At 38.2% G+C, this 13,664-nt stretch overlaps 1 protein-coding gene across 1 annotated transcript; it reads right to left on the bottom strand.

Moving 5' to 3' along the window:
* Nucleotides 1-1,540: 1,540 nt before the first annotated feature.
* LOC116960453 (deoxyuridine 5'-triphosphate nucleotidohydrolase-like) lies at nt 1,541-5,498 on the bottom strand. The gene is made up of 2 exons (XM_032987841.2): nt 5,063-5,498; nt 1,541-1,596 (listed from the first exon to the last, which is right to left on the bottom strand). Exons 1-2 carry the CDS (start codon nt 5,496-5,498, stop codon nt 1,541-1,543), a joined length of 492 nt encoding a protein of 163 aa, XP_032843732.2.
* Nucleotides 5,499-13,664: the final 8,166 nt, after the last annotated feature.

Genomic DNA, 13,664 nt, shown 5'->3' with positions numbered 1-13,664 from the left:
TTCACTGATATATTTTTTCGAATACAAGATTCTAAACCTGATTTTCCTTATGTTTTTAGGTCATACAACTAGAAAAGAACATTCTCTTCAGCACACAATATTGGCAGATGGAATGGCAAAAGAAGAGCGTAACTAAGGATCAATAATTACTACGGTATACAGAACGTAAGTTATTTTTATACCCTGGAGCTACAGAAGACATGTGCTATGTAACCTTGGGGTTCTTCAGTTTCCTAGGGGTGACATTCCCTATAAGACACTGGCAGAAGTTTTATTCTTACTTAGGTCTTTTAAATACTTAAAATTTTATATTTCTAATGAGTTGCATTGTGTAAGTAGTCATATTGCACATATGTCTATTTGCAGAGATCATAAGCATATTTGATCGGAAAGGATGGGGAAAGCAATCAGTCATTGCCAGCACATTTTTGGAATTGTTAGTTATGTATCTGTTCCAGTTTGTTCATGTATGCATGTATTTTTGGTCTTGTAAGACAGAAACAATTACAGCATTCAAATGAGTTGATGATAAAGAATTAACAAGTTTCAGCCAAACATACTGTTTCAACTCCAAGCAATCTGGTTGATCAGGAGCAGAAAGCAGGCATTCAGGCTGAAGCAAGTCAGCTACTCTGTTACAACCCCCCAGAATAGTATTACTGATTGTATTAAAAACACCATATATAGACAATTGAGAGGACTTAAGAAAATAGTAGCAACCTTTAGGAACACCTTTTAAGATGAGTCTGAAATCAAGCTGTGGAAGGGATTATAAGGTGAGTGTCCTCTGAGTTTGTGTATGTTGGAGGCTAAGCCCATATTGTAGAAGCAACAGGGTACATTAATCTTTCTGCTAGAGCATCGGCTGTCTGTCACTGGAGGCAAATTTTGACGTGGCTCAGCTGTGCAGCTTTGTCTCAGGCTGTTGAGGAAATTGCCAAGCTGTGAGGAAGTCAATAGAGTAGAGCTATATAAGATAAGACATGTAACACTGCAGGCAGAGCTAAGATTGTTCTGATGAGACTAGTTAGCAGCCTGAAGATTCAAGAGGAAAAGCACTCCTATTAGAGGAGGTAAAATCCTAGGGTAAAAAGAGCAGAGAACTGGCAGATGGCACCTCAGCAACACTGATACAAGGATAAAAGATGTTGCTATTCTTTTTCTACATGACTGATGGCTGCCTGGACAGGAAATACTAATTATGGGATTTCTTGATAGATGTATTAGTGCTTAGTGGTTTCTTCTAGTTCTAGTCATCTGTTGTGTGCCAATAGGGAATTGCTTTGTAATTTTAAGCTGTGTTCAAACTGCTGGCAGTGTTCATTCTCACATGGTAAAATCTTCCTGTACATATAAAAAGGGCCTAGGAAGAGAGGGCAACAAATAGATAACAAATGTGGGCAACAGAGATACTTTGACATGGAGTGGAAGCATCTTGCATTCTTCAGCTTGGAAGCTAGAAGTATGAAAGCAGAATAACTGAAGATGACTAAATTTGTATTTTGAAAGGAAAATGTGTAACCTATTGTGGCACTTGTGGTTACAATACATGGTAGAGTGATGCTTTACGAATGCCTCCATTCATGACTGTTAAAACTAAACAAAGAAATTCAACAAAGTTTATGACAAAGCAGCAGCATTGTTTTCCTGGAATTAATAATCTGTATTAGCTCCAATATAATCTTCATCTACTTTTGCTACACATTGTATTTTCATTGCTAAGAAATATATAGATAAGATTTCCAAGTTTAGTAATAGAGATACTTGCTCTATAACTTGGCAGGGTCGGATGGCTCCTATTAACTACTTCTCTATTTATGCTTACACTTGAAAGGCAACAGAAGGACTATTGCAATATTTTACTTATTTTAAGATAGTTTTTGCTTGTTTGTTGCTATTTTTGTAGGTCTGGTTCTGTGTCATATTAAGACCATTTTACAGCTATTTTAAGGCCAGTTCTCAAAGTCAGTGGCAGAAAGCTGGAATTAGTATAAAGGAAGTAAAACATTTTATGTTATTAATATATTTTATTTATATAGAGAGTGATGATACAATGAAGAAAGACACAGTTACATGGAACCTTTTTGAAACCAGTGTGTTTTTTAAAAAATAATCCGGCTGTAAAGTCACTTCATTGTTCTGTCACTTATATCCTTTTAATTTCTATATGTAAATTCCATTAATCAGATTAAATCATGGGAACACCTTCTTTATTTTGCAGGTTTTTTAGTGGCAGTATTTGCAAAATCAAGGCATCAAATAAAATGCTCCATGTGTTACATGACAGAAATGCAGAGGCATCTCAACCTTAGAAAGAGACATTGAATAAACTGAGAGAATATTTGAAGAAAAAGACATTGGATAATCTGATGACTTTACTTGATATCTAATATAGGTTGGGGTATTTAAAGGGATGCTTTTCCTTTCTGTACTTCAGAAACTGGCCCACAGAGTACTACTTAAAATGTTTTACCTGAAAGAAATACTCTGGTTCAACATTTCAGGTAGTTATTTCTATTTATACTGAATTATAGTATTTTAGCTGAAAGAAATACTCTGGTTCAACATTTCAGGTAGTTAATTCTATTTATAACTCTAACCTTCCTCAAAGTAATTCTCTTTTGTTCAAGATGTTCATACTTTTCTGGTATGTGCAGACTCCTATATTACCAATATACAGACTATCACTTAGTTTTGTTATGTATGTTTGTTTAGTTCAACATTTATCTCTGTCTTTAGAGTCAATATCTTCCTAGCAGTGAGTTGTCCAGAACTGAACTCAATATCCTACATGTGGTCATATTGAAGTGGTATAGAAAAGACCTGTTATCATATTGCCTCTACAGAGCATCCCAGAACTCCTTGGCCCTTTCACTAAAATATTATATAAAATCATGTCCAAACTTCTGTCTAGTACCACTTTCAGATATTTTCTGGCTCTATTGCTCTCTTGGTTTCTCTGTTCCTGTCTGCTAGTTTTTATCAATTTTTCAAGATTACTTTTTTTTCCTAGACATACAATCTAGCATCTTTTCAATTTGAATCTTATTGCTCTCCACAGAAATGTTTATAATACTTGCTAGTGAGTCTCATCATACAAATTTCACTAGGATGCCTTCTTAATTATTTACTCCCTCAGATCATCAACAAAGATCTTAAAGACCAGATTTCTATTTATATACACTCTTCAGTCTTCTAAAATTTCAAGCCTTAACACTCATTATTCCTGGTCCTTCAAAATAATTTTGGCCTGTTTTATAAAGCTGATATTGCATTTCACATTTGTGCCATGTTTTATTTCCTTCGTTTCAGGCTATCCTTTAAAAATTAGTTATAGTGACTGAAATATATTCTGATATTCTAAGGTATTGTGATATTCCTATTATAATTATAAATATGTTCTTTTATATAAATCAAGACTGCCTGAATTTCAAGATGAAGTGTTTCAACTCCTTCCTAGGTGTTTTGCCAATTGACGGGGTTAACACAAAGGGCACAGACACCAAGCTAAAGAAATAATCTTATTTTACTTTAGTTTAAAGCAGCAGAAAGAATAAGCAAGGTAATGCTTCTAGTCATTACTACATAAAGCTAGCTATAGCGATTAAGAAAGATACATCACCAATTGCTCTCATACTTTATCGTCATCCAGATCCATGCATCAGCTGGGGAGCCCCGTCACAGCGAAGGATCGGAGAGCCTTCCCCGGCAATTGGGAAGTCCTATGCAGTGTGTCCACCATAGGTGAGGTCTCTGTCTTTGCTGTGAGAGTGTCCGGCTTTTATACAGTTTAACAAATAAATATGTACAACATGCACGGGAGATATCTGGTAGATTGACATGCCTCACTCAAGTGCATCCAGATCTGCCCAGGATCTGGGCACATCTGAGGAGTTTCTGTTTTTCTTTACATTTGGGATTTATAATTACTTCCTGTTGTTTATTTATAGTTGTCAGGGCTTGTTCCTAGGGTTGCATTTCATGCTGCTAAGATACTGGTTGCTTCATGCTGCTGATAAGATACTGGTTGCTGGTTGGGGAATTCACTCAGAAGTCAACTTCGGTTTGAGGATGATTGTTTGGGGCTTTTTTCTTTCAATCGGTCCTTTGACTTATGATTGAAGATCATGACCCTTTTGGAAGGGCCCAATATGTTCGCTCTATCCGTTTGATACGATACCATACATAACAATTATATAAAGTAATAATAATAATGATAACTAGCAATATCACAAGAGGATGTATTAAAAAATTCAACACTTGGGTTGCAGAGGGTGAATATCCAGTAAAGATGTCCCACCAGTGGTGTGTAGTCTCCTTCTTCATCTGGCTAGCTAACAACATTAGTTGATTCTTTGTGATTACAGTCTGTATCACAGAATCCAACAGTTTTTGTTTTGTTGTTTTAGGTGTCGTTGCAAATGTTGTGATTGTTCCATGATGGTTTTCAGTAGAGACAGAGATAAGCTGGTTCCGTTAAATCCTAAGTTTTGAGGGTGCCAGTACATGTTCTTCATGTGTTGAATAAAAAGTATACATCTGTCCATGCCAGATGAGATAGAATACATTTCTGAGGCATCCTGAAAATAGAATAGTTAGATTATACGTTTCTATTATATTTTTATCATTCATTATTATACAAACATGCTTAGCACTAATTTCTATAAACATATCAAAGCTTTTGGGCAAGATTGTCCATTTACACAGATTCACTGAATGTTCCAACAAACTGAATACTGAAGGTAAGATTAGCTATAATACAGGCAGAATTGGCTTTGCATCGGAAATCGTTCTGCTGTCTTGTCTTTGTTGCATTTTTCCATTGCCACCTAAGAGGTGTCTCTTGTGGACCTTCCAGTGACCATCATGGGGTAAAAGCCTTTCTCAAATGGACTATGATGGTACACAGGCAAATCCATCTTAGCAGGATCTAAAAGATAGAATCTTAAGACATCTAGTTATTCTCGCAGATAACATTTAGTTGCTGGAACATATTCCCATTTTTCCTGTCCAAGTTTCATGATTAAAACAGTATTGTTTTTTCCTGTGGCTATTACTTCACCTGGTTCAGGAGGTCCGCTTGAACTCTGGACCCATACTTTAGCTCCGTTATTGAAATTAGTTGATCCAAACTCTTTATCTCCATGAACAGTGGTGACTTGAGGTGGATCCCCTTTTTTCACAATTGCTTTCAAAACCGGCAATATCAATAGTTGTGCTATTCTGTCATGGGGATGAATAATCAAATCTTGTTCACCACTGTTTAACAGAATTACTTTAATTTCTCCTTGATAATCTGCATCAATCACTCCTCCCATGACATGAATACTTTTCAAGGCTAGGCTTGAACGAGCAGTTATCAAACCAAAGTTTCCCAGAGGAATTTGAATTCCTATTCCAGTATTGATAACTCTCATCTGTTTTTGTTTTTTCCTGATCAGTTCCAATGCATAGAGATCTAGCCCTACAGCCTCTGGAGTGGCCTGGTAAGGGGCCATCGCACCCGGAACAACTTCCCAGTAAGTCAAAGTCTCACTTACTGTCAGAGGTTTTATTTGCAAATTGAGTATAGTCATGCACATCAAAGAGGTTTCCATTTCCCCAGCGGGCCTATTGTTAAGGATATGTAGCGCATCTGTGAGATGAGTTTTCCATCGGGATAGGTTCTCATCTCCTAACTTCTTCAACTGCTCTTTCAACAATCTGTTCAATCAATCCTGCAGCTTGTGGATAGTATAGTATATGAAAAACCCACTGAATATTTTGTTGCTCAGCATACTGTTGGAAAAATTTGTTTCAAAAATGAGACTCATTGTCAGTTTGAATCTGCAATGGAATTCCATGGTACAAAATGATTATGCCTATAGTACAGATAGTACTATGATGAGTAGCTTTCTTACAAGGATGGGCAATCAAATATCCAAAATATGTTTCTGGTACAGCTGCTCTAAGCGGTGGAGTGTGTTTATTTAATTCCCTAATATCTACTGTCATTTTCCATGACCTATCACCTTTCTTGACAGGCCATACCAGATTGTTCCAAGCTGTGGTAAATGATTTCAATACTCCTGCATCTAATAAATCTTTAATTGTCTGTGATATCTCCTCATGCCCTCCTGGAATTCTGTATTGTTTCATAGTTAATAATTTAGTAGCACCAAGTATCTGTACAGGAGGCATTTTCACTTTTCCTACTAAAATTGTTCTAATACTGATATGATTTTTCACCCCAAACTGGTATTGACCATCTGGGAGATTCAAAGTTAGTCCCTTCAAAATGTCTATTCCTATTATGTATTCAGGAATGGGGACAATCATGACTGAATACAATTGTTTTGGGAGATTTCCTATTTTCATTTCTATTTGAGTTTGTACCGCTTCAGTTTGTTTCCCTCCCAGACCTGTAATAATTACAGGTTGTCCTTTAAATTTCTTTGGATTCCCATATATCAAGGAGGCCTCCGCTCCTCTGTCAGTTAAGGCTTTTACTGTTTGTGAGGACCGGTTTTTCCAAAATATTTGGACCTCCGCATGGGGCCGTCGGTCCTTCCGTGCCCATTGCACTGGAGCTTGGCCATAATTTCATGCCTGTTTACTACACTGGATAATTTCCCTAGTCTCCTTCCATGGGTATAAATCAGAGTACAGCTCCCAATCCTCCCTTTCCGCCGGAACAACTGATCTGCCCACGGAGGCCCCACTGTGTGCAGATGGGAAGTCCTGCTGAGGCTCAGGAGGAGGTGTTGTAGGCTGAGTTACCCCTGGATTCTTAGTTTCAGAACTCTGCACTCTCCTGCTAGGCTTATTCAGCCTTCTTTGTATATTCACCACAGCTTGTTAGTTGGAACACCATCAATCTTTTCAGGAGATATGCCATCCTTCAATGAAGCTGTAAACATTTCCTTGCAAGAAACTCTGTTCTCACTTCCTTTAGGGCTGTCCCACGTATCTCGGTTTCCTGCACTTCCTCAGGAACCCCATTCTCCAAGATTACTTAGCCGCTGTATTTTGTCAATTATCTCATCAATGGGATTTCCTGTCTCATTAATTAAGAGAGTCATTATTACATTTTTATGTGCTGGTGGGGCAGTTTTAATCAATCAATTCCTATGAGTGACAGACAAGGCAGCTTTCATCATTCTGTCAGGGTCTCCTATAAAGACTGCCAATTTCATACCTTCCTCCTTCATCCACTGTATACAATCTCGCAAAGTATACCAGGGACGTTTTCCACCTGGCCAATCATTTTCCGTGGGGTATTTATTATTACATCCCTGGGCAGCCAAAGTTAATAAATCTGTATCCTGAGGATTATTTCTGAGTGCATCTTGCACAAAGGAGTCAGAACTCAAAACTAAAAACTTCCTAGATTCCTCTGGATCTAGGGTTATCCCTGCTGCTCCCTGATCATTCAAACGCACTATCCAAGAGAACAGGGGTTCCCCTGGTCTCTGCTTAAATCTTTCAATTATATCATTTATTTCATGCTGAGTATAATCCTCTATCACATCCTTACTTACTTGTTGCTCATTAGTATCCAATTTTATTTTCTCTCTCCACACTGGTTTTACATCCACACGTCCATTTGAGCAACCAGCCTCATCAGAACCCGTAGAATCCCCAATATCTCCATCCCATCTGTCAGGATCCCACTGTACCCCTGTTTCTGCAATCACAGAATGCACTTTCCTATGGTTTATTCATCCCCTTCTTTTCTCATACTTATACGGTGCAACCCTTACTGCAGCTCTTTCAGCTACAGCCCGATAAGAATCCAACTTATCTTCAAGCAACTTATTTTGACACTGTAACATTACAATTTGATTCTGTAAATCACACATCTTTTGCTCCATGTGGGAGCGCTCTAACAACAGTTTTTCTCTCTGTTGGTGCTGTTTCCCATATGCTGTTAACAAAACCCATCCCTGTCTTCCTGAACACACAATTTCTTTTCCTTTTTCGATAGATAATTTTTGGATGTATTTTAATACATCCAGTGGTTCAGCTTCTTTTACCCAAATTTCCCACTGTTCACATGGTCCTCTGACTTTATCCCACTTGAGAGCCAGTGAACTATAGGGAAGGTCTTCCCATCCAGGAATTTCGGACAGAGCTGATTCATTAAATTTAGATTTAAAAAATGACATTTAGTTCTGATCCTGTCTGTGATGCCAAATTTGTTTTGCCAGTTGAGGGGGTTAACACAAAGGACACAGACAGTAAACTAAAGAATAGGCTTATTTTAGTTTAGTTTAAAGCAGCAGAAAGAATAAGCAAGATAATGCACCTAGTCATCACTACATAAAGCTAGCTATAGTGATAAAGAAAAATGCATCACCAATTGCCCTCATACTTTATCGTCATCCAGATCCATGCATCAGCTGGGCAGCCCCATCACGGTGAAGGATCAGAGAGCCTTTCCCAGAAATTGTGAAGTCCTATGCAGTGTGTCCACCATAGGTGAGGTCTCTGTCTTTGCTGTGAGAGTGTCCGGCTTTTATACAGTTTAACAAATAAATATGTACAACATGCACAGGAGATATCTGGTAGATTGACATGCCTCACTCAAGTGCATCCAGATCTGCCCAGGATCTGGGCACATCTGAGGAGTTTCTGTTTTGTTTTACATTTGGGATTTATAGTTACTTCCTGTTGTTTACTTATAGTTTTCAGGGCTTGTTCCTAGGGTTGCATTTCATGCTGCTAAGATACTGGTTGCTTCATGCTGCTGATAAGATACTGGTTGCTGGTTGGGGAATTCACTCAGAAGTCAACTTTGGTTTGAGGCCTATTGTTTGGGCCTTTTTTGTTTCACTAGGATAAATGCATTTGAAATCTGAATAAAAAAACTTAAGAAAATGTGATCCCTTTTTTTAATAATTAGCAAAGTCGTGGCTTTCAAGATCTTAGGTTTTGCAGTCCATATCTTAGACTCTTATTGAAAGTTTTAGAACAAAAAACTACATGTGGGTTCTCTCTCTACATATTGAAATAAATAATTATTTTACACATATTTCCAATTGTCCTGTGCATGGAGAGTTGGACCTGTACTCAACAGAGCTGAACCTGAGTAAATCAGCTCAGTATATTAGGAGTGAGGTGAATCAATAGTATGCTGTTAAAATGTATCTCATTCAGTTAAAAAATACTAAACCATTGGTAAAGCACAAAATATGAGGTTGAAAGGAAAAGTTCATTATATTTTCAGTAACATTCAGGAACATGTTCACATGACACATGGGATTGTTTTTGGAGGACAATGGCCTCGTCTGACAAGAACAAAACTTTGGCTGCATTGCAGAAGGGAGGTGAAAAGAGGATGAAGAACTGAGATCACTGTGCAGCTGGTGAATGATGACAACATCTTGACCTTCGTTGGCCAGAAGCCTTGGGAATAGCAAACAGGAATGTAGAAAAACAAGATAAGGACTCTGAGCTTTGGCTGAAGAAAACATGCCAGGCTACGGTTGATGGAAAACATCTGGTTATTTCTTAAACAGTGGAAAGTTTTCAAGGACCTTGAGCTAAAAGTGTATAGAACATTGTATTTGTGCTTGTAAGATTTAATTAATCAATAAGCTTATTAGGATAGCAGTAACTAACTTGTAGCCAATGAATTGTATGGGTTATTATGGACAGGGAGTAGTGACTAATCAAATGTTAGTCTTAGGCGTGTGAACAGTGTGTGAAGAATGCATGTAAGCAACCAAGCCTTCTGTTTATGTGTAATCAGTTGCTAGTAACACATAAGTGCACTTGTATAGGCAATAAAGGGATTTTGATTTCTGACTCTTATGGAGTTGCCAGAGTCTGTGATTCTCCTCAGACACACTTCAGGAAATGGCTTCAGGCTACACCAGGGGGGGTTTAGATTGGATAGCAGGAAGAATTGCATCACCAAAAGGGTTGTCAGACATTGGAACAGGCTGTCCAGAGAAGTGGTTGAGTCACAAAACCTGGAGTTATTTAAAATATATGTAGATGTGGCACTTAGGGACATGGTTTAGTGGTGGACTTGGCAATGCTATAATAACAGTTGGACTTCGTGGTCTTAAAGGTCTTTTCCAACCTAAATAATTCTATGGTTCTGTGATTCAGTATGCATGCATCCTAACATACATACAAGGAAACTTGAATGAATTCTTATTTCAGAGACACTAAGAGCTTAAATGGAGCTGATCTAGCTTCTCATGTGTATGCATGCCTTGTCTAATGTATGATGATGTAACATGTCAAGACTTTTCCTATCCAGATCAGAATAGTGGAGTTAGGACAATGTAATTTTTTGGGAGTCCCTACGTTCACACTGCATGTTTACACAAGCAGTCAAAATCATTGTAGTGGGTTGATCCTGGCTATCAGCTAAGCTCCTATTGAATTACTCACTCCCCCACAGAGGAATATGAAGGAGAGAATGAGAAGGACAAGGGTGAGAAGAACTCATGGGTTGAGATAAGGTAAAGCAAAACTGTTTGTGCAAGCAAAAGCTAGTAAGGAATTAATTACCTGCTTCCCATCAGCAGGCAGGTGTTTAACCATTTCCGGGAAAGCAGGGCCTCAACATGTGTATCAGTTGCTTGGGAAGACAAATGCCGTAACCATGGATGTCCCCCCTTCCTCTTCCTTTCCCTGAGCTTTTATTACTGAGTGCAATGTCATATGGTATGGAATAGCCCTTTGGTCAGTTCAGGTGAACGGTTCCAGCTGTGTCTCCTCCCAGCCTACTCACTGGAAGGGCAGCTTGGAAAACAGAGAAGGTTTTGATGCTGTGCAAACACTGTTCAGTAACAGCTAGAACATTGATTTGCTACCAACACTGCTCTGGTAACAAGTCTAAAACACAGTATCATAAGAGCTGCTATGAAATAAATTTATTGCATCCCAGCAAGACCCAGTACAATCATATAAGATATTAAAATTGAAAATCAGTTACTCAAAGACTAGCTAACATCAGATTCAAGCTTATTACATAACCTTAATAATTCCTCTTACATGTATTAATATATGTATGGATAATGTAGATGAAGTCATGTACAGTTTTATTCCATAAAAGTCCTGTTACTTCAGTGCAATTAGATCATTAAGACTGATATAAGAGATCTGGCCGTATTTTTATGCCATGACATATTTTACCATATCTCCTGTCTCAGAATGATTTTCATATTGTTCATCTTCAGCTGATGTCTATGACACTTTATTAAATATAGACACTGACTTCAATCTCAGATCATGCTGGGTATGTTGTTAAAGAAAACCACAAGGTAAACTTCTGCTTTGCTTGATACTCATAGGACAACTAATGCCTACAAAAAGTTCCAGTTTCTTTTTGATTTTAACTCAGCTGCATTCTGTGTTCCCATTTGCTTCACATTGTGCAGCTAATAGAGCTTCTCCTATTCTGAATGTTTCCATCTTAAATTTAAATGGGATAAATGCTGTGAAAAGTTCTTTTTAAATGATTAGGTTAATAATCTGGAAATTATGGCTACCCAAATAAAGCACTACAGCTAACACCAGTCTTAGTATTTACTGCAATTCCGTGGGAACCGCTGCATGTGTGTGTGCATATGGTTGCCAGTTTCCTATGTCATAGTTCCAAGAGACCCTGGTTGTAGCCGTAACTATGATTCATCTCCTTTTTGTTTTACCTATGGAGATTTAGCAAATAGTGAACATGTTCCTGATTGCAGCAACAGCTGTAGATATTTCCAGTGGTCATACCACATGCTAGGTGCATGGCATAAATCTTTAATTCCTTTTTAGCATTTAAATTGTAAATCATGTGAAAAGTTTAGCCACCTTTACTAGATAAGTAGGAATATATGTTGAGTGCATGGACATACTTAGGGTTTAGAAGAGAATAGAGATGTTCCAAACGTAGGATTTACAGGTAAGAATGAAGTACCTGAGGACATCATGTATGTCTCTTTCCGGTCACTCCAGTTCTGTGTATGGATACATAATCCATCACTATGATCACAGTTACATATATGTATTTTTTACACACTTGACTTCCAGTAAATATAAAAATACCTTCTCCCACATTAAATTCCCTTCAGTTGTCAGAGCAAAAAGCTCAAGTGCTCTAAGAACTACCATGAAACCAAAAATGTTCAAGATCCCATAACTTTGTACAGATATATAATTCATCATAACCTATATAACCTCATGAAGCCTTTGGTGTGGTTTGAAAAGCATTCCACCTTAATAAGTATCAGTTTAAGGACTGAGTTTTTTGTCTGGACTTGACTTTTCTGGTAAACACAGGAAGCATAAGTGCAAGTGTGGCATTGTCTTGATTCCAGTGACTCCACTGGGGTTAAACCAATGGTGAATTTGGCCCAGTGTCACTGTAGCTGCTGTGGCTTTTTGTCCCTGTTAGTTTCATTTTTCCATTGCAATTTCTGGAAGCATTTCTTGAAGCAGTCATCTTTTCAGTACCAATAATAGTCAATTTGATGACACATTAAATTTTGGAAGGGGCAGATAGAGCAACTACAGCCAGAGGGACCCACTTTGAGTTGAAACTTCAATGCATACAGAGAGGATTTACTTTTATACATAAATCTCCACAGATCACTCCCTTATCCATGTTATCAATACAATTTGATCACCAATTCAACTATATTAACCTCAGTGAAAAAGCAATGTAAGGACTGGTATTATGAGACAGTCTTTCAGCTCGAAGGGTAACTATTCAAATTCGCTTGAGACTGATGGTGTCAGTAAATCATTACTGTCTGAATAGCTGATTGTAGTCTCAAAGGAATGATGAAATAGGTTCAGCCTGGATGGAGTTTAATAAAAATTATACCTATTACCTAACATGATTAAGACAACATGCAGAAAAGCTTTATCATTTAATTCTGAAATTTGCTGAGTCCCCTGTGACATAATATTTAATCTCTTATCTGTGAGCAAAAGAATAGCCATAGGGGTAATATGACTACTTCTCTGGCTACAATTAAGTAGGAGCTTATGTATGTGACTGGACTAGGAGTAGACCGAAATGCATAATTTCTTTTAAATTTCAGACCGTTCCCAAATTCTACACTTTTTGGGGTGCCATCATCGGTAACATTAGAAACTGTTCCTGGACTTGTGTTAGGGAATATGCATGCACAGAGGGAGTATTTAAAACTAATACCATAAGGATCTGGATACTGTAACTTAAGATTCCTGTTTTGAAGGGGTTTAGAGTTCTATAGAAGACTACTACTTTCCTTCCTTCCTTCCTTCCTTCCTTCCTTCCTTCCTTCCTTCCTTCCTTCCTTCCTTCCTTCCTTCCTTCCTTCCTTCCTTCCTTCCTTCCTTCCTTCCTTCCTTCCTTCCTTCCTTCCTTCCTTCCTTCCTTCCTTCCTTCCTTCCTTCCTTCCTTCCTTCCTTCCTTCCTTCCTTCCTTCCTTCCTTCCTTCCTTCCTTCCTTCCTTCCTTCCTTCCTTCCTTCCTTCCTTCCTTCCTTCCTTCCTTCCTTCCTTCCTTCCTTCCTTCCTTCCTTCCTTCCTTCCTTCCTTCCTTCCTTCCTTCCTTCCTTCCTTCCTTCCTTCCTTCCTTCCTTCCTTCCTTCCTTCCTTCCTTCCTTCCTTCCTTCCTTCCTTCCTTCCTTCCTTCCTTCCTTCCTTCCTTCCTTCCTTCCTTCCTTCCTTCCTTCCTTCCTTCCTTCC

Source organism: Tyto alba, unplaced genomic scaffold (genome assembly GCF_018691265.1).
Source record: "Tyto alba isolate M040663 unplaced genomic scaffold, T.alba_DEE_v4.0 Super-Scaffold_13, whole genome shotgun sequence".
Taxonomy (NCBI): domain Eukaryota; kingdom Metazoa; phylum Chordata; class Aves; order Strigiformes; family Tytonidae; genus Tyto; species Tyto alba.
The sequence above is the reverse complement of the archived record's forward strand: the minus strand, read 5'-3'. Positions and strand labels throughout refer to the sequence as shown.